Source organism: Micromesistius poutassou (genome assembly GCF_964030765.1).
Source record: "Micromesistius poutassou genome assembly, chromosome: 10".
Taxonomy (NCBI): Eukaryota; Metazoa; Chordata; class Actinopteri; order Gadiformes; family Gadidae; genus Micromesistius; species Micromesistius poutassou.
The window spans coordinates 11400305-11418587 of NC_140280.1; the positions used below are offsets into that span (position 1 = coordinate 11400305).

Consider the following 18283-nt stretch of genomic DNA (forward strand, 5'->3'; position numbering starts at 1 on the left):
AATTAACGCAGACGTCAATTTGTGAGACCCAAACCGAATCGTGTTAAATAAAAAAAGATTTGGATTTGGTCTTGGTCTGACTCAGGAAGTAAGGAAGTGCAGCGCAGTTTGCAGGTGGTTTTGTGTGCAGTGGGAGCACGGTCTAATGGGAGCCAGTGTGTGGCGTCCCTTCTCCAGGGCCAGGCTGGGTTCGCTCTTTGCTGAGTCTGTACCTGGTCAAGGATTTCCTTCGTTTTTGGGTCACGGTGGTCAGGTATTCTGCAACTGTGTGCTCTGTTTAGGGAGAATGAACATGCTCCGATTGTTGTAACATTACTCCGATTTTTGGTGGATTCTTTCCAATGTGCCAAATAGTTTGTTTTTGTTTTCTTATAATTAGGTTGTGCCTGATGTGGTGTGTTGTACAGTTCCAGGACCAGCTGGCTAAGGGGACACTTTTCTAGAGTTTCAAAATTATTTTTTCTTTGTCCCATTTTATAAAATATTGGTTAGCAACTGGACCCCAGACCTGAAAGCCGTAGAGTGGGTTCTATGGGTTCTATCAAAGATTTTAAGACAGATCTTGATTGGGATGTTAAATTTGATTTAAGTTTGTTTTTATGGCATAAAAGGGCCTCCTCATACCTTGTCTCTCAGGTCATTCAGAGCTTTATAAACGTTGTATACATTCGATTTCAGTGTCTAGTAGTCTCACTCACTCGCTCACTCACTCTCTAAACTCTGGACATTTCCCTGTGTCAATATTCTGCCCTTAAAAATTATTTCCCAAATAATAAACATGGAAATCTGGAATACTTACTTACTTCTACCCATGTACCTCCTTTACTTGATCCAGATAGCATGCAGTAATGGACTTCTCATTGGACCCCCCCTGCGGGACGTTCTCATCATCCACACTTGTTGGACCAAGGGCTTTTAATTTGAAAAACGCGACATAACGGAAGTACGTCTTTCGCTGTGTGTTTGTTGACATAGATAACCTAGTTAGCCTGCTATGGAGTCAATAACAAGGCTAACCAGAGGAATAACCATGGCTTCCTGAAGAAAGTCCATAAGATGCTGATAACATTGTGTTACGTATATCTGTGGGTGCGCTTCCAGAAGTGTTACTCGGTGGTGATAAAGAAGACCCTGCGACGGCGCCTGGCGGAGAACCGCTCGATCAGCTTCACCTTCTCCGTCCTCCACCCAGAGAGACCCCTGACCTGCTACGACCAGGCGGTCCCCGCACAGCCGACCCACGACAATGGTTTACACACACACCAGCAGTCCTCTCCGCCAGAAGAAACCATCTTACTGAAGCTCCGGGATAAAGCTGTGTACATAACGGAGCACCAGGTGATGTTCTGTCAGCAGCAGCGGGTCATGTTATGTCTACATTATCACCAGATAACCGGCTCAATGCTATACTGCAGAGCACGGATGACTTATGACAATAAGGTTTACTATCATGTACATAACTTTCGACTTTGACGTCACCTGTAGACTTCAAACACAAACATACTATTATAAATATGTCCTATATATGAAGATGTGGATCTCTGCGTCTTCAGGTATTCCTCGACCTCACCAGGTGGACTCTGTTGGGGTCCGCTATGGTGGGAGGCCAAAGGATAGAGGACGTTTCATTCATCGTGGAAGGCCCTTTGGGGAAGGATGTTGTCCAGCCTCCTCCTCAGACATCCAATAAGAAAGTAGGAACAACAGCCCACAGCCATTGTAGTTGTTACTGCAGTTATCTGCTTGAGGGTCAATGTGGTGGACTTTGTGGACGAGGCTGTTTGGTTAGAACTTGCTAACTTGCATTCTGCTTTGATGAAGGCATGATGACTCTTTCAAGGAGTTTTTCTTATTGGATAGAAACAGCCACCTATGTATGAACATGGGTCGCATAATGATGATGACCCTTCAAGATGGTCTCAGACTTGAGAGTTAAACATTCTTAATAGCTCCTAACAGTGATTGGTCTTTTGAAGTGTTCTATAACTTGACCTCTAACCCGTCCTTTCCAGGTGCTGAAGTGGTCTGATTACTGTATCCCCCTGGCCTGTAGCCCTGGCCCACCCTTCAAGGCTGTGGCCCAAGCCACTCTGGATAACTTCAGTCGTCTGGGAGTGGCCTTCATGGAGGATCGTCTAAGCCTCGACAATGGTCTCATGCCTTCAAAAATAGTCTGTAAGTGAAATCAGCATCCCTGTTGGACTGAACGCATTTACTTTGATCACATATCTGTCTCAGGTTGCATGTATTTTTTTTTTACAAACGGATACAATCGTATGCAATTAAGTGGCAGTAGAGTTATTGATTGAAGATGTTTATTTAAAAAATGTCCATAGCGGTCATCCTCCAAGAGTCCAACATCAACATGCTGTTTGAGAAGCAGCGTTCCGACAGCCCCTTGTCAGCCAATTCACTGATTTCGGAATCGTGCAAAAGGTTAGTGGAGGACCAGCAGAAGACATGCCGAAAGGGGAGTCTTCTCCTCGCCCCAGAGGCCAGGAGAAGGCTGGACGACAGGAGGGGTTCGGAGCCACTCTGCAGTCCCATCGGTCAGGGGTCCATGGTCAGGGAGGATAGTCGCTCCTCGAGGAACATGGAGCACATGGAGGGCCATGGCCACCACCTCCATCTGTCCAGCTGCAACGAGTGTCTGGAGCTGGAAAACAGCACAATCCTCTCCGTCAAATTCGCTTCAGCCGAAAACATTCCCAATCTTCCCGACGACGACTCCTCCTGCGTGGACGGTGGCGTCGGGACTCTGACTGAGTTTGAAGATGAGGCGGAGGGACTTCCCAACGGCCTGGTCGGGGGAAAACCCCCCAACGTGCTGGTGTACACGGCCGGGAGCCAGGAGCGCTTCCACACAATCCACCAGCTGCTAACTGAGTGCATCGACACGGACAGCCATGTGGTGTACCGCCTCCAGCCCCAGCAGGTGCTGAGTGAGCCCTGGCTGGAGAGCACCAGGCTCCTGGTGCTGGCAGAAGAAGAACCTCTCTCCCCTCAGCTGCAGGCCCGCTTCCTCAGCTACCTGGCCCAGGGGGGCCGCGTCCTGGGGCTCTCCTCCACCCTGTGCCCTGCGGGGCTCTCCCTGGACAGGGCCGCGCGGCGCAGCAGCAAGCGGGTGAAGACGTTGAGCTTCACCAGGGAGGACAGCACGGAGCTGGAGCTCAGCGTGCTCACCAGCGGGAGTGTGTTTGTGAGAGACGTGGTGGGAGGGGGGGAGGTGGAGCTCTGGGGGGAGCTGAAGGGGGGCGTCTCGCAGGGCAAGACGGACATGGTCATTATCAGGATAACACACGGCGCCGACGGAGGGGAGGCTGTCCTGTGTCAGGTAACACAAAGTGCCCTTTGGCTTGTTGCTCTACGTGGACCATGTATGCATTCATTCATCTTCTTTGGTCTTGCTTAATAAACCAATGTATGCAGTTTTATGCCAATATTACATCATTTGACAGGATTGACACTGGTGATAGTATGAACTAGACAGAACCTGAAGCCCATTTTATGAAGGAACAGGAAACATAGGCCGTGATTTGATGCCATTACGCCTCTTGATGTTGTAAGGTAACGTCATTGCCTTATTAGGCCTTTCTGAGATTAACAACAAGATAAATCCAATCTGATGAGAGCTAATTACTTTAGTTTAAATGCTGGTCCTATGATACAACTTAAAATCAATATGATAATACGTGTATCCATTTGATGATCATTTAGTTTAAAAAGATATCTCAACAGATTTGCATATTATATTATATTTAAATCTAAATGTTGTCTTTCTATCTATAATATTGTTGACTACAGGTACACCTGGAGTCTGCTCCCAGCTGTGAAGCTGTGGCTTCAGAATGCTTTGATGAGCTAAAGGTTAGCAATGCGAGGCGCTACGAGGTGCTGACGGAGATCCTCACCTCGCTGGGCCTGAGCTGTGAGCTGAACCGCGCCCCGGTGTCCAGCCCCGTCTACCTTCTCTCCACCTCACCCGTAAGCCCGGCTTCTTAATTCAGCATTTTGGGATTTCCGTGCTGAACCTCAAAGTCAAAGTCAAAGTCAGCTTTATTGTCAATTACAACAAAAGTACAAGACAAATAGAAGAACCAACATTTAGTTTGTCTCTGACCCGCATTAAGTATAAAATACAATTGGTAAATTAAATAAAATAAGATAAGTAATATTTACAATAAATAAATTCTAAATAGTGCAAAATGGTCTGTATAGTGTAAAGTAGGCAAAACAATACGGTATGTATAAATTACAATTACAAAGAGAGAAGTTTAGTAAAAGGTCCAGAGTTCGTGGGGGCAGAGGAGTGGGAGGGGAAAGAGTTGAGCTTTCGAACAGCCTGGTGGAGAAAACAGTTTCCCACTCTGGTGGAGCCGGCATGGAGGAAACTGGAGGCTGAAGGCTGTGAGGGGGGGCTGGGGTCACCTCTCACAGCCTCTTCAGGAGGCTGAAGGCTGTGAGGGGGGGCTGGGGTCACCTCTCACAGCCTCTTCAGGAGGCTGAAGGCTGTGAGGGGGGGCTGGGGTCACCTCTCACAGCCTCTTCAGGAGGCTGAAGAGGCTGTTTATTAAACATAAGGGGTGGGAATATGCTGCTCTTAACCTCACAACAGTAGCGTGCAGTGACCCTAAATTTCAGTGGGGCAGAAACTACTGGCGTATGACCACACCAACAATTTACATGTTTTATATACACATATAATATTGTGTGTATATATATATATGTATATATATATATATATAGGCTTCACATCACTCACACTCATGGTTTATAAATCCCGTTGTCCTGTTGTTTGATGGCTAACTTTTACCAATTTTAACCTCTCAAATGTTTTCTTAAACAGAAACTCAACACTCACAGGTGCAAAACCACTCGCCATATCTGCATCTAATATAGAAATGACGAAAGATACTGGCGGAATAATTGGAGTTAAAACAACAACAGTTCTAGAATATGACCATGGGGCAGACTACTTTACGGCCATATAGGCGTCTATTAGCGCGGGTTGCAATTCTTATTGCAGCCTGCAGGGTTATGTGATAAACATACGGAGGAACGCGATCGCTGAGCTGCCCTGCCCCAACATGACACGTTAAACTCAACTAGAATCGCCACCATCATCCAATAGGCAAGCCTACAGAAACAGAAATAGATAGTTAGTTAATGTGACAATCACATTAAAAATAGACTTGGAGCAATGATTTACTGAGGAACTATTTTTTTGGGAGCATGCTTTTGCAAGTAGATTGCTGCCCCACCAGCCCATATGGATGGCATGCGCCTGCCTCTCAACAAAGAGTTTTTAAACGTGTGGCATTATTAGTACAGTACCTTGTTGAGAGATATGGGTTGACACATTTGTACTTTTTAAAACAAAACATTTGTGTCGGATTGGCTTTTGTCTTCATTCTTTCTTCACTTGTGCCTTTCCAAGACATGCCACAAGGGGGCATCCACGCTCCACATTGCCGACTCATTTCCTTCTCTGTATGACGGTAATGAAGATGTGTTTTTAGGAAGGTATTGCGGTAAAGCTATTGAGGTTATTCAAGACGACTCAATTGTTATTGTATTTTTTTATTGTAAGTTTTACCCTCAACAAAGAAGTAACCAATGTGCACTCAGCAAAATACCAAACTTGAAACCTGCATGAAAAACTGCTGCTGGGGCTCCTTCACTATTCAAAGAGCAGACAACCAAGTTTAAATTAAGTTAAAGTAATTGTGAGTAATTATACCAATGACCTAGTAAATATTACATTATGGATGTGTTGACAATTGACAAGTTGTTGTTGTTGGGGGGATGTTATGGGGATTTATATTCTCTACAAATCTACAGTCGATGTCACATGTTTGTATTATTACTTTTATTTTTTAAAGTTGGTGCTCTCAATGTTTATGCCATTGTAATAATTCAAATAATAATAGATAATAATAAATAAATGTTGCTTTAAAGTCCGGCGAAAATTTAACCCAGGGTCTTTTTCTGCATGAAAACAATGGTTTGAGTGAAGTTTAGTAAGAGAAGGCGGATGGCTCCGCAATAGTTTAAAAAGTTGAAAGAGTTGAAAAGCGCAGAGCGATAGCCATCATGTCGTTAAGGAGCTGGACGTTTTGATCGTTTAGCTGAAAGTATGCAGCAGCAGTTAACTGCACAAAACACACACGGAATAAAGACAACTTCAGAAGAACAGTACACAACAGAACACCACACTAATAAGCTGTCCATCATTTTCTTTGTTGTTCAACCAGTATAGAGCTCGTCCGGAGTAACGCTAACAGCCCAAATGGCTTCCATGTTATGAGGGGCAGTGCCAACGCTTCCAAATCTGCATTTTCTAACCACTAACATTGCTAAAAATAGCACCAAACCTCTGCAGTAGCATGGCTAGGGTCCATACACTTAAAACAAAGGTTCAAAAACATAGTTAAAATAGCACCAAACCTCTGCAGTAGCATGACTAGGGTCCCTACACTTAAAACAAAGACTGTTTTACAAGTCGATTACTGAATGCACCAGAGTTCAGTTCTAGGAGGAAAGTTTTGGAATTTATAATTTATATCATTTATATTGATAAACAATTTCTAGCAAGTGTTGAAATGAAAGGAGTTGCATACGTAAGTTACAGAAAAAAACTATTTCTCAGAAATGTGGTTACAATCTCGCATGACGCAGAAGACTCACTGCACTGGAAGACGTACTGCACTGTGAGTGAAGACCTAGCTGTAGTCCGGCGGTAGACGTCATGATAGACGTCGTGATAGACGTCATGATAGACGTCATGCTCCGTGTGAGATCTTGAGCCACATTTTAGTGCTGCGGTTTGTACAAGCTATTCAAAACTTTTTACAAACTAACTTATATTTGACCAAACTGCCACAAACAACCAAGTATAGCTGTTTTTAGCCTTCCTTTTGCATTGCATTCAATATTTGACTTGTAAGGACTCTCCTGTGAGAGGAGCTGGTAGGGGGATCAATTAATAAACTCTGGGTTCCCCATCTACGTTGTTGTTGCTTCGTTTTATGTGTAGGGACCCTAGTCATGCTAATGCAGAGGTTTGGTTTTATGTGTAGGGACCCTAGTCATGCTACTGCAGAGGTTTGGTTTTATGTGTAGGGACCCTAGTCATGCTACTGCAGAGGTTTGGTTTTATGTGTAGGGACCCTAGTCATTCTACTGCAGAGGTTTGGTTTTATGTGTAGGGACCCTAGTCATGCTACTGCAGAGGTTTGGTTTTATGTGTAGGGACCCTAGTCATGCTACTGCAGAGGTTTGGTTTTATGTGTAGGGACCCTAGTCATGCTACTGCAGAGGTTTGGTTTTATGTGTAGGGACCCTAGCCATGCTACTGCAGAGGTTTGGTTTTATGTGTAGGGACCCTAGCCATGCTACTGCAGAGGTTTGGTGCTATTTTGAACAATATTAGTGGTTAAAAAATGCAGATTTGGAAGCGTCGGGCGCACCGCCCCTAGATAATGCACTGTTAGCCATTTGGGCTGTTAGCGTTACTCCGGATGACCTCTATACTGGTTGATCAACAATTATTTTTATTTATTTGATCTTTTCATGCAGAAAAGGACCCTGGGTTAAATTTTCGCTGGACTTACACTTAAAGCATTTATTTTCAAATAACCCTCCATCCTTCCTCTTCTTAGGCCAGCGAGGCCAGCTTCCTGAAGACGCTGCACAGCTCTGTGGACAAAGACTCGTACCTCCGGCTGCCCAAGGTGTCTCTGAAGGTGGTGTCCAGCCCGGAGCCCGGCGGCCCAGAGCCCGGCGGGCCGGTCCTGGACGCAGGCTGCCTGGCGCTGGTGACCCGGCCTCCAGAGCCCCCCGTCTGGGACCACTTCAGCCTGGACACCTACAAGAGCCACCTGCGCACACGCACCCTGGGGCGCACCGTGCTGTACGCCGCCGTGACCCCCACCACCATGGACCTGCTGGAAGGGTGAGGTTCATACAGATCAGTTTGAAGGGCCAGAGAGGGTTCTGCCTCCCAGCTCCTCTGACTCACAAAATGACCAAACAGCGATGAAGATACAATTCCACAGAAATCACACCAAAAGTGGCATGTTGAGGATATTTTGAGAAGTATTAATGCAGTAGAAGTATCGGCATGGGACCAGTGATTCACCCTGGCTGAAGCGGCTATGATAACATGAGACAATGATATGATCATGCCTCCCCCTCTTGCTCCGTCTCTGTGGTGAGATGTATTCAGAGGAATGAAAGCAAGTAAGAGAGCATTGTGTATTTTAATTGAGAAGTTGGCTGTTGAAACACAGCTGTGTGTGTGTGTGTGTGTGTGTGTGTGTGTGTGTGTGTGTGTGTGTGTGTGTGTGTGTGTGTGTGTGTGTGTGTGTGTGTGTGTGTGTGTGTGTGTGTGTGTGTGTGGAGGGGGTTGGAGGGGAGTTTGGTTGGGCTGGAACTAATTTTAAGTGGTTGAGTGACCTCAGTGCAGGAGAGGCAGGTTTCAGCTAATAGACGTCTTTGTCTCGGCCCAAACATGCTCACTTCTTGGTACTTGCCATTCAAGGCGGGACGCCCGCAACAGGTGGGAGCTATTAGAGCTGTCATAAAGATTGAAAAATGGATTGCGGACCGGGGTTGGACTGATTGGATTTGACACTGTTGTCATTAGGGTTACAGTGTAAGGAAAGGAGGCTAAATGACTTGGCCAGCAGAAACACAATTGCTCCAGTGCCATTTTCCACTTAATACTGGATTCCAGGCGATGTCCTTCAGATAATACCAGATTAAACTGTTGCCGTAGAAAAGCCCTGTTTATTTAGATGCATTTCCTTACGTGCATTGTCGTTGTTAATGGCTTATGTTTAGAGGTACATTTGGTGTTAGGATGATGATCGTAATGAGAGAACTTTCTAAGTAGATAGAATTGCCTGCTAGATCAAACCTCTTACTCTAAATTTTTGAGATTGAGCCCTATATTTATCTATGTTGCCCTGATTGTTAATTATTATTAAATAAAAAAAAGTACTTAATATGTTAACTCTATAATCAGGCCTGTACCTTTTTGTAAATTACAAGATTTGAATAACTATTAAATTTAAATGTATTTAGTATAAATATAACGTAAATTACTTTATTTATTTAATTTGTTTTCATAATCTTAAAATACAAATCACATTCACCCAAGCTTGAAGTAGTCTGTTTGATCCCTAGAATCACTTTCACACTTTTCTTCCTCTTTTCACTTTTCCTTTAACTTATACGCTACCAGATTTGGCACTAAAGATCAGTGGGTTATTAGCCCTTTGAATGAACAATGGCCAAGGGGTTTATTATATATTACGGATAAATAGACCACATAGGGCGATCTTATTAAATAGACAGAGGAGCGGTCAGTCCCCAGTGGCCCCTGTAGGGATCCCGTACACGGCTGTGTTGACAGAGGCTTAGGGCTGAGGCCTGCTTAGGGCTGAGGCCTGCTTAAGGCTGAGGCCTGATGGCCACAGAGGCACCCTGTTTGCTCAGAGTATTAGCGCTTTGTTAGACAGGGAGCTGCTAATAATGGCTAGCGCTGCCACAGAGGCTTGTGCTCTCAACAGTCTGCCCCTTTGTAGCGCCCACATTTTTGCAGTGAAGTGAGGTTGTCCACATTTTTTAATTTCATGTCAAATGACGCAATAATTAAGAAAAGCTATAAAATCTCCAGTATCCCCCTTCCCCCCCATGCACTCTTTATTTTAGCAGTACTACTGTACATTCATTTTTTCAATTGGTTGACCAGACATTTTGCGCTATTCCTCTCGTTTGTTATTAAGTAGCAGGAACGAATGCAATTGAAGTAATTAAAACTTAAAACATTCCAATTTCCACGTCTAAATATATTTCCACGTCAGCTCAGATCACATATGATTACGAGTGATTACCGGTGCCCACATATCCTTAAACTGAAAGGAGAAGTGTCAGCCCAGAAAATGCACTTCTATCGAGGTCAGACACACAGTCCTCTCGGAGAGCCGTGACCTAGAAGCTTGTTTTTGAGGCAACATTGCAATCCCCAAAACCAATGCCTAACTCTCATCCAATAAGAAGATTACTCTTCTTACTCTGCCTTTAGCACTTTATCATTTCATGGTAACTCGTTTAGACTAAATCCTTACCATTTGCCATTACTTTTTTTATGGTTTGGTGTAGGCAGGCTCTCTGAATCTGCATTAAAAGAAAAAGGCATTCAATAAATTTCATACGATATGACTCTTGTTTGACATTTTCCTTGCCCTACATTTCCAAGTTTAGCTTGGCTTCCATATTTTATAAATTTATTTATCAGTACCAGGTTAAAGAAGCAGTTGTTGTTTTTTAAACACCACTTAACCAGAGAGTCCAAATAATCCATTTACAGCTTGAACAATCCAGCTTTCTGTGCAAAAATGCAACAGACAATTCTCTCGTATCATCCGGTGTAATTTGATTTTTATTCCATCTTCTTGGTCATGCTAGAAATACCATCATTCTTGTTCAGAGTTATTTAATATTATAGCAAAAAGCCTTTTAATTCCATTAATATAAATATATTTCCAAGCATGGTTGAATATTGTTGAACCAACACTACATTGTAACACCGTCAATACAAATAAGGTAACACTTACGTAACAAGGGAGTCCTCTTGTTAAAGCTGTTCCAGTTGTACAGCCAAAGCCCAGCAATCAGTGTTTGTTTTGACATGAAGTCCGGTATTCAAACTGACGTTGTACGGCATTAGGATCCTGTTTCCTATGAAAAACACCGGGAATGAAACGGGGATCTGGGGGAGAGAAACTGGAAGCCTCAAAACTTCAGCAAAAGGTTTGCACATAAAAATTAAATTGGTCCAATTGACCTTTCTTGCTCCACTTCCAATTATATGATTGTAAGCAGATGGTTCAAACCCTGTTTTCTGATCCCAGAACATGTGGTGCATTGCACTTCTCTTTTCCTCTGGAGCCTGGGTCACTTCACCCCGGGGGGCTTGGGCCACTGGCACTTTAACTAACACTGTTGTTTATTCTTTTAATTACCAATTCCACATAAAGGTAAACAGAGATGTTACATTCACCACCCTAATCATTATTCAAATGTAATGGGAGTGAGTCTTTTTCTTCGATTGAAGACCAATGTGTTGCTGACATATTGGGACAACGTTGTTGGCTCTATTAGCGGCTGTGGTCTAGCTGTGAGTAACAGGGCTGGACAAAGAGGCTGCCCCTGTTCATGTGCATTATCTGCCTCTGAGTAATGGATAAAAGCTTATGTTATTGATCAATTCCAGTATAGGTTTATATGGAAATTCTGTTCTGCAGTTAACGCGATTAGTTTAATCACATTTACAGCTTAGTTTGTCTTCTTATATTGATTACCTCTTTGATGCTGGTAAATGATCAATGCAAACACTGTTATGAACAGGCAATCCTTTTTTGGCAATTAGCATCAGTAGCAGATGAAATCTTTTAATTTCAAAATGCAGTCCTATAGGTTTAACTGCCACCGCAGAGCCAGAGGTCGGTCAATACGGCTCCGCTCACAGTGATCCCGTTGCTCACTGTTTAGATAAAGTATCCATCCAAGGGATCGGCAGATGAAAAATAAATCTTAGGTGTATCTCCCGTTCACTAATGCAGGCCGGTGTTTAACGCTGTTTCCATCTGGCTCTAATCAGTCAACCAGAGGGTAGCTTTTAACTGCCCTCGCACCGCAAGGCTTAACTCGTTCAAGGCGTGAAGCTGGCAAGGCCTAGCACCCAGATATCTGCAAACGTTCACATCCTATCTAGAGGTTTATGAGTCTGGCATGCAGACCCTGCAGCTACTGCGTGTTCTCTCTGGCCATGAGACATGGACCCGGCCCGACGCCGTGTCAAACCAGGGACCCAAGGGTGCACGCCATTCAACTTTCATCGTTTCTTATGTACAGGATGCACAGAATTCTCCAATTAGTTTTGAAATGTTCTTTATTGCTGATGCTTCGATTTTTTTTTTGTGGAGCTTTTTAAAATATTTAATATATTTTGACTTGGCAGTTGCTAATGACTCAAGGGCTGTGTGCATTTTTAAAAAATTTTATTGTACGATTTTCAGCTCAGAAATGATTGAGCCATTTTATATTGACCTAGACACTTAAACACACTCACACACGCACACACACGCTTACACATATAAATAAACAGAGCAATCAACTGCTTTTATTGGCCGTGTCTTATTGAAAATATGTGGGCTGAAATATGTTTATGATTTATTACATCGCGTGTTGATTTGCAGCCAACCTTTGCATTGTTAAATTGGCGATGTTCAAATGATCCATAGTAATAATTTCATGTGTATTCTGAAATTTTGACTTTTCTTCAGGATGGTTGTGAACTTACCGGAGAATGTTGGGTTGATCGCTGTAGCCGGTCGGCAGAGCCACGGCCGAGGTCAGTCGGTAACACAAAGACAAAACACAGTGTCGACAGATCAACCTTTCACTAAACACTTTCAATAATAGGCAGTGTGTATATTTATTAATGTACAATGAATTGTCCTCTCCAGGCCTGTTTTTTGCGACGTCGTTGGGTATCCATTTGTCATTTTTTACTCTCATTTGGAAGGCTAACTATGATTCTATTACACTGAGCAAACGATAATATGACTAATAAAAGTAAATGTGAGTAACCAGTAACTTGTTTCTATTATCAGCAGTGTGAGTAACCAGCTGTCTATTGTGTTGGTGGATCAGTTGATTTGTTGGTGGTAAAACGTGATCATTGGGTCTAATAGTGCGTGTGTGTTGGTGCGCTCCAGGTCGGGGGGGTAATACCTGGCTGAGTCCGGCGGGCTGTGCCATGTTTACTCTGCATGTGAAGGTGGCCCTTGGCTCCAGGCTGGGTCAGAGGATCCCCTTCCTGCAGCACCTGGCTGCCCTGGCCGTGGTGGAGGCGGTGTGCACCCTGCCCGGATACCAAGTAAATAAACCTCCTCCATCAATGGCCCATCCAGTTCCTCGTGTTGAATCACTTCAGGAACCCCTTTTCCATCTTAAGGGAAACGACAGCTGTACTTTTCTGCTAGTGCTAGCCATCATGAATTAATCTTTGTCTGGTACAAGGCTTACAGACCTAATCATTTATTCATGTTTACTGTAACAAAGTAATGCAATTTAACTGGCATGACCAATTAAGCCAAATTCCCCAAATAAATCTCCTTGGATATATAAGTTGTATTGCCTGTACTGGGGCAGTTGTGGTAGAATGGATAAGTTAGCCTGTTTATCTTGGCTTCAGTTTTTAACATGAGACATTATGAATGCATCTTTACAATGCATGTTTGGAATGTCAACATGTCATTATTTAGTAATTAATGTAAGGTTTACTTTTAATTGAAAGACTTTAACTGTGCTGCCAAAAACGTGAAATATAATCACCAATAATGTTTTGTCAGTCAAAGGCCTTTCAATTGATATGAAGCTTTTAAATAAGAAAGATATGTACTTTCTTTTGTAATTTATATCTTGTATATAATGGTGATGATTGTGTCTTCAGTTTGACAGAAAACACAAGGGTGCCCTAAGAGCAATTCGGATTGGATTGACTCTGTCTCTGACGATTTGGATTTGGATGGTTTTGACCAGTTTTTAAACCTCTAACAATGTCCATGCTCTTGAAATGATGGTAGTGGACACATGGAGTGGACATACGTACAATATTAAAAGAAGAGAACAAAGGGTTGAGGAAAAGGCGGAAAAAAGTAGAGAATTTTTATGTATAAAAAATGTGAATGTTACAAAAATGTATCTAGAATCAGAAGTATTAAAAGAAGACACGCATTGTGAAATAAATCAGTTTGTTATAGATTTGTCTCCAGAGATTTCAGGTTTTTTTGGGGGCAAATAAATATTGGTTGTTGGTTCTCATTAATTCTTTATACACAGATAAAATCAGTGATTCTCGACAACAAATTAATTTGGGTGTATCTGTTGTCTACTTTAGGACATAGACCTGAGAGTGAAGTGGCCGAATGACATCTACTACAGCAACCAGATGAAGCTGGGAGGAGTGCTGGTTACCTCCACACTCATGGGCTCCGACTTCCATCTACTCATAGGTAAGACAGGGTTAGAGTTAGGGTTTAGGTAAGACAGGGTTAGGGTTTAGATAAGACGGGGTTAGGGTTAGGGTTTAGGTAAGACGGGGTTAGGGTTTAGGTAAGACAGGGTTAGGGTTTAGATAAGACGGGGTTAGGGTTAGGGTTTAGATAAGACGGGGTTAGGGTTAGGGTTTAGGTAAGACGGGGTTAGGGTTTAGATAAGACAGGGTTAGGGTTTAGATAAGACAGGGTTAGGGTTTAGGTAAGACCGGGTTAGGGTTTAGGTAAGACCGGGTTAGGGTTTAGATAAGACGGGGTTAGGGTTTAGGTAAGACCGGGTTAGGGTTTAGGTAAGACGGGGTTAGGGTTAGGGTTTAGATAAGACGGGGTTAGGGTTAGGGTTTAGGTAAGACGGGGTTAGGGTTAGGGTTTAGGTAAGACGGGGTTAGGGTTTAGATAAGACTGGGTTAGGGTTTAGGTAAGACAGGGTTAGGGTTAGGGTTTAGATGAGACCGGGTTAGGGTTTAGATAAGACAGGGTTAGGGTTTAGATAAGACGGGGTTAGGGTTTAGATAAGACGGGGTTAGGGTTTAGATAATACGGGGTTAGGGTTTAGACGTGTATCAGGGGTCGCCCTACAGGACCCATACCAAAGAAAAGCAGGCCTTCATTGGTACAAATCGTAGTAGTGACACTGAACTAACCCACTATTGGCCACAATTTACCACTTTATTTACACAATCAAAATAAGACAAACAATGCATGCAGCCCAAGGGATTTCGCATAAACATTTGCCATAATTCAGATATTAATTTCTGAAAAGAAACATGAGCATAATGTCCAGCCCAGAGCAACCAGCTGGTGGATCACCGCTGATGTGTTCAACGCGCCCCACAGGCTGCGGCGTCAACGTCAGTAACAGCAACCCCACCATCTGCATCAACGACCTGGTGGCCCGCCACAACCAGCAGCATGGCACCAGCCTGGCGCCGCTGGACAGCTCGCTGCTCATCGCCCGCTCCGTCTCCACCCTGGAGGCCCTCATCGCCGCCGTCCAGGAGAAGGGCCCCGACGCCGCCCTGCCCACCTACTACAAGAGATGGATGCACAGGTACAGGGGGCCGGGGGGGGGGCATAGTGGGGGGGGGGGGGCTCGGCTCGTGCACGCACCAACAGACGCACGCACGGCGGACCTACAGTAGGAAGTCCGGACTGGATTAAGCTTCATCTCTGAGTCGTTCTAGTCGTTCACCAGGTCCGGACCTGGTGACCTCCTGGCCTACGGTACAGGGGGCGGTCCGGACCTGGTGACCTCCTGGCCTACGGTACAGGGGGCGGTCCGGACCTGGTGACCTCCTGGCCTACGGTACAGGGGGCGGTCCGGACCTGGTGACCTCCTGGCCTACGGTACAGGGGGCGGTCCGGACCTGGTGACCTCCTGGCCTACGGTACAGGGGGCGGTCCGGACCTGGTGACCTCCTGGCCTACGGTACAGGGGGCGGTCCGGACCTGGTGACCTCCTGGCCTACGGTACAGGGGGCGGTCCGGACCTGGTGACCTCCTGGCCTACGGTACAGGGGGCGGTCCAAAAGCACATTGGGAAGGAGGTATTTTTAAATCCAGTCTTTAAAAAGAGGATCTATGTGTTCTAGGTTATACAATACGCTGCTGGGGGTTATCTTGAATCAGATCTGCCGAAGTTCAACAATGCTCTATGGTGTGTTAGTGGGAGTAAACCATTAGATAAGAACAATGAACTGTTACATTATACTATAATACTGTGGTTTTTATTTTACTATAATACTGTAGCTTTAAAATACCATCCAGTCAGCGTGGGCCGTTACCATGGCGATAACTCCTTAGAGCTGTCCCTCAGTGTTTGAACTGGAGACAGGGATTCACCCCTTCACTGTGTGTTGTCCCTCAGTGTTTGAGACAGTGATTGACCCCTTCACTGTGTTGTCCCTCAGTGATTCACCCCTTCACTGTGTTGTCCCTCAGTGATTCACCCCTTCACTGTGTGATTCACCCCTTCACTGTGTGATTCACCCCTTCACTGTGTTGTCCCTCAGTGTTTGAACTGGAGACAGGGATTCACCCCTTCACTGTGTTGTCCCTCAGTGATTCACCCCTTCAATGTGTGATTCACCCCTTCACTGTGTGTTGTCCCTCAGTGATTGAACTGGAGACAGGGATTCACCCCTTCACTGTGTGATTCACCCCTTCACTGTGTTGTCCCTCAGTGATTCACCCCTTCACTGTGTGTTGTCCCTCAGTGATTGAACTGGAGACAGGGATTCACCCCTTCACTGTGTGATTCACCCCTTCACTGTGTCTCCAGCGGGACGCGGGTGCGGCTGTGGAGTGCCGACGGGCCCGAGGCGGAGGTGGTCGGTCTGGACGACAACGGCTTCCTGCAAGTGTACTGCAAGGAGCAGGGAGTCGTCTCTCTGGAGCCTGACGGGAACTCCTTTGACATGCTGATGAACCTGGTGGTGTCCAAGCAGCGCTAGGGCGGGACACACGATGACTTCTCCACGACCCCGTGACCCCGTGAGGACGCTGGCTGCAGCACTGCAGGGACTGCAGGCCTGGACCTGAGGGGTGGGAAGGCCTTCTGTGTTTGTATGCAAAGCCATGTCTTCAATGGATCTGTACTGTGTACCAAACAAAGATCGATTTCAATTTAAGATTCCAGTTGATTATTTGATACTACAATTTGAAGTTCCCATGGATCTTGCATTTGTATGTAAATACATCCTGTTTATGGCGTCTCCATGACAACCAGCCCTTAAGTAATCATCATTCCAGATGGTTCAGAAACATGTAAACACCGTGGTTATTGTTACTGCTCACATAACTGTCACATTCCCTAATTGATAACAAACGTAAATATTCAGGATGTGTGACGCTACATTGGGCCTACTGAACATCTCTTGAACTTGGAATAACACAACATTGAATGCTTGAATGCATCCTTTTTGCGAATTAATATTGCAAACCACAAACACTTTATTTGCGACTGAAGTGTTTTCTTAATTTAGGTTGTTCCATTGAATTGTGTGTTGTAACATTAGTTCTGTATCTAGTGAATAAGTGAGGATATGTATTGGTATCAGTAGGACTAATGGACCTGTCTATCTCAGTAGGACTGTAATGGACCTGTCTATGGACTGTAATGGACCTGTCTATCTCAGTAGGACTGTAATGGACCTGTCTACAGTAAGACTCTGAGGTCTGGAATGGGAATAGGAGCAATGTTTCAGCTGATCTAAGATCATTTATGTGCTGCAGCTCTTCTACATCATGTTAGGGGAGCACCTCCTGAACAGCCTCTCCTCTGCTGGCTTTGTGTCACTTGATGTGATTAACTGAGAGAGACTGTGAGACACGGTTAGGAACAGACTCAGTCCAGGGTGCTTCCTGTTCCAAATCTCCATGGCTCTTATGTTCCTCACCGTTGTAGCTTGAATAAAAACAACGGAGAATCATACGACCACATGACTCAATGCAGAAGTTCCTCAGTTTGGATGTATTTACCGGAAAGAACTTGAAAGAAGAATGAGCATTTTTTAAAATAATTAATTCTAAAGGAATGGGACAATACTAAGTTGTGTTCAGTCTGAAAATACAAGTAGGATTGTGTTTTAAAGGAGTTTATCCCAACATTTATAATCGCTACATGAATGGGCTCTGGTACACTTTTCTCCTTGGTGAAGAAACATGGAATAAAAATGCAAAACACTGGACTTTGCATTCCTACAGTAAGTATCTTTCCAGATGGTATATAAAAAAAACGTTAATACCTTGTAGTTATTGTTATTCATCAAATAACTATCCCTTAAAGTTTTATAGGGACCTTTTCTGGACAAATTGCTATGTTCAATAATGTGGTTGCCACTAAATTCCTCCCATGAAAGTCTTCAGATCATTCTACAAAATGACTTGAGTTGATTGTACTTTTTCATAAGGGAGGCGTGTCCTGTTCTGAGCAGAGTCAGAGTTGAGGGAGGGCCCTCCTATTGGCTACAACCCAAGGGGGAGGGACCATCCATGCCCCAGTACATGATGGACAGCCCATTGGTTTAGCCTGGGCCCCTCCTCTACCAAGTCTAAAGGCGGAGGGGGGGAGCAAAATGTTGTTAAAGGGGCTGGCTCATAATCGTTTTATTTAAAATAGCATTTATTCATATTATTTCATTATTGACCTAACC

General features: G+C 44.4%; 1 protein-coding gene across 1 annotated transcript; it reads left to right on the forward strand.

Annotated features, from left to right (window-relative positions):
* Window positions 1-967: 967 nt before the first annotated feature.
* hlcs (holocarboxylase synthetase (biotin-(proprionyl-CoA-carboxylase (ATP-hydrolysing)) ligase)) lies at window positions 968-17819 on the forward strand. The gene is made up of 11 exons (XM_084474302.1): window positions 968-1338; window positions 1554-1694; window positions 2013-2175; window positions 2337-3334; window positions 3805-3984; window positions 7662-7954; window positions 12354-12421; window positions 12789-12949; window positions 13973-14087; window positions 14967-15180; window positions 16411-17819. Exons 1-11 carry the CDS (start codon window positions 1057-1059, stop codon window positions 16580-16582), a joined length of 2787 nt encoding a protein of 928 aa, XP_084330428.1. The 5' UTR covers window positions 968-1056; the 3' UTR covers window positions 16583-17819.
* The last annotated feature ends 464 nt before the right edge of the window (window positions 17820-18283 follow it).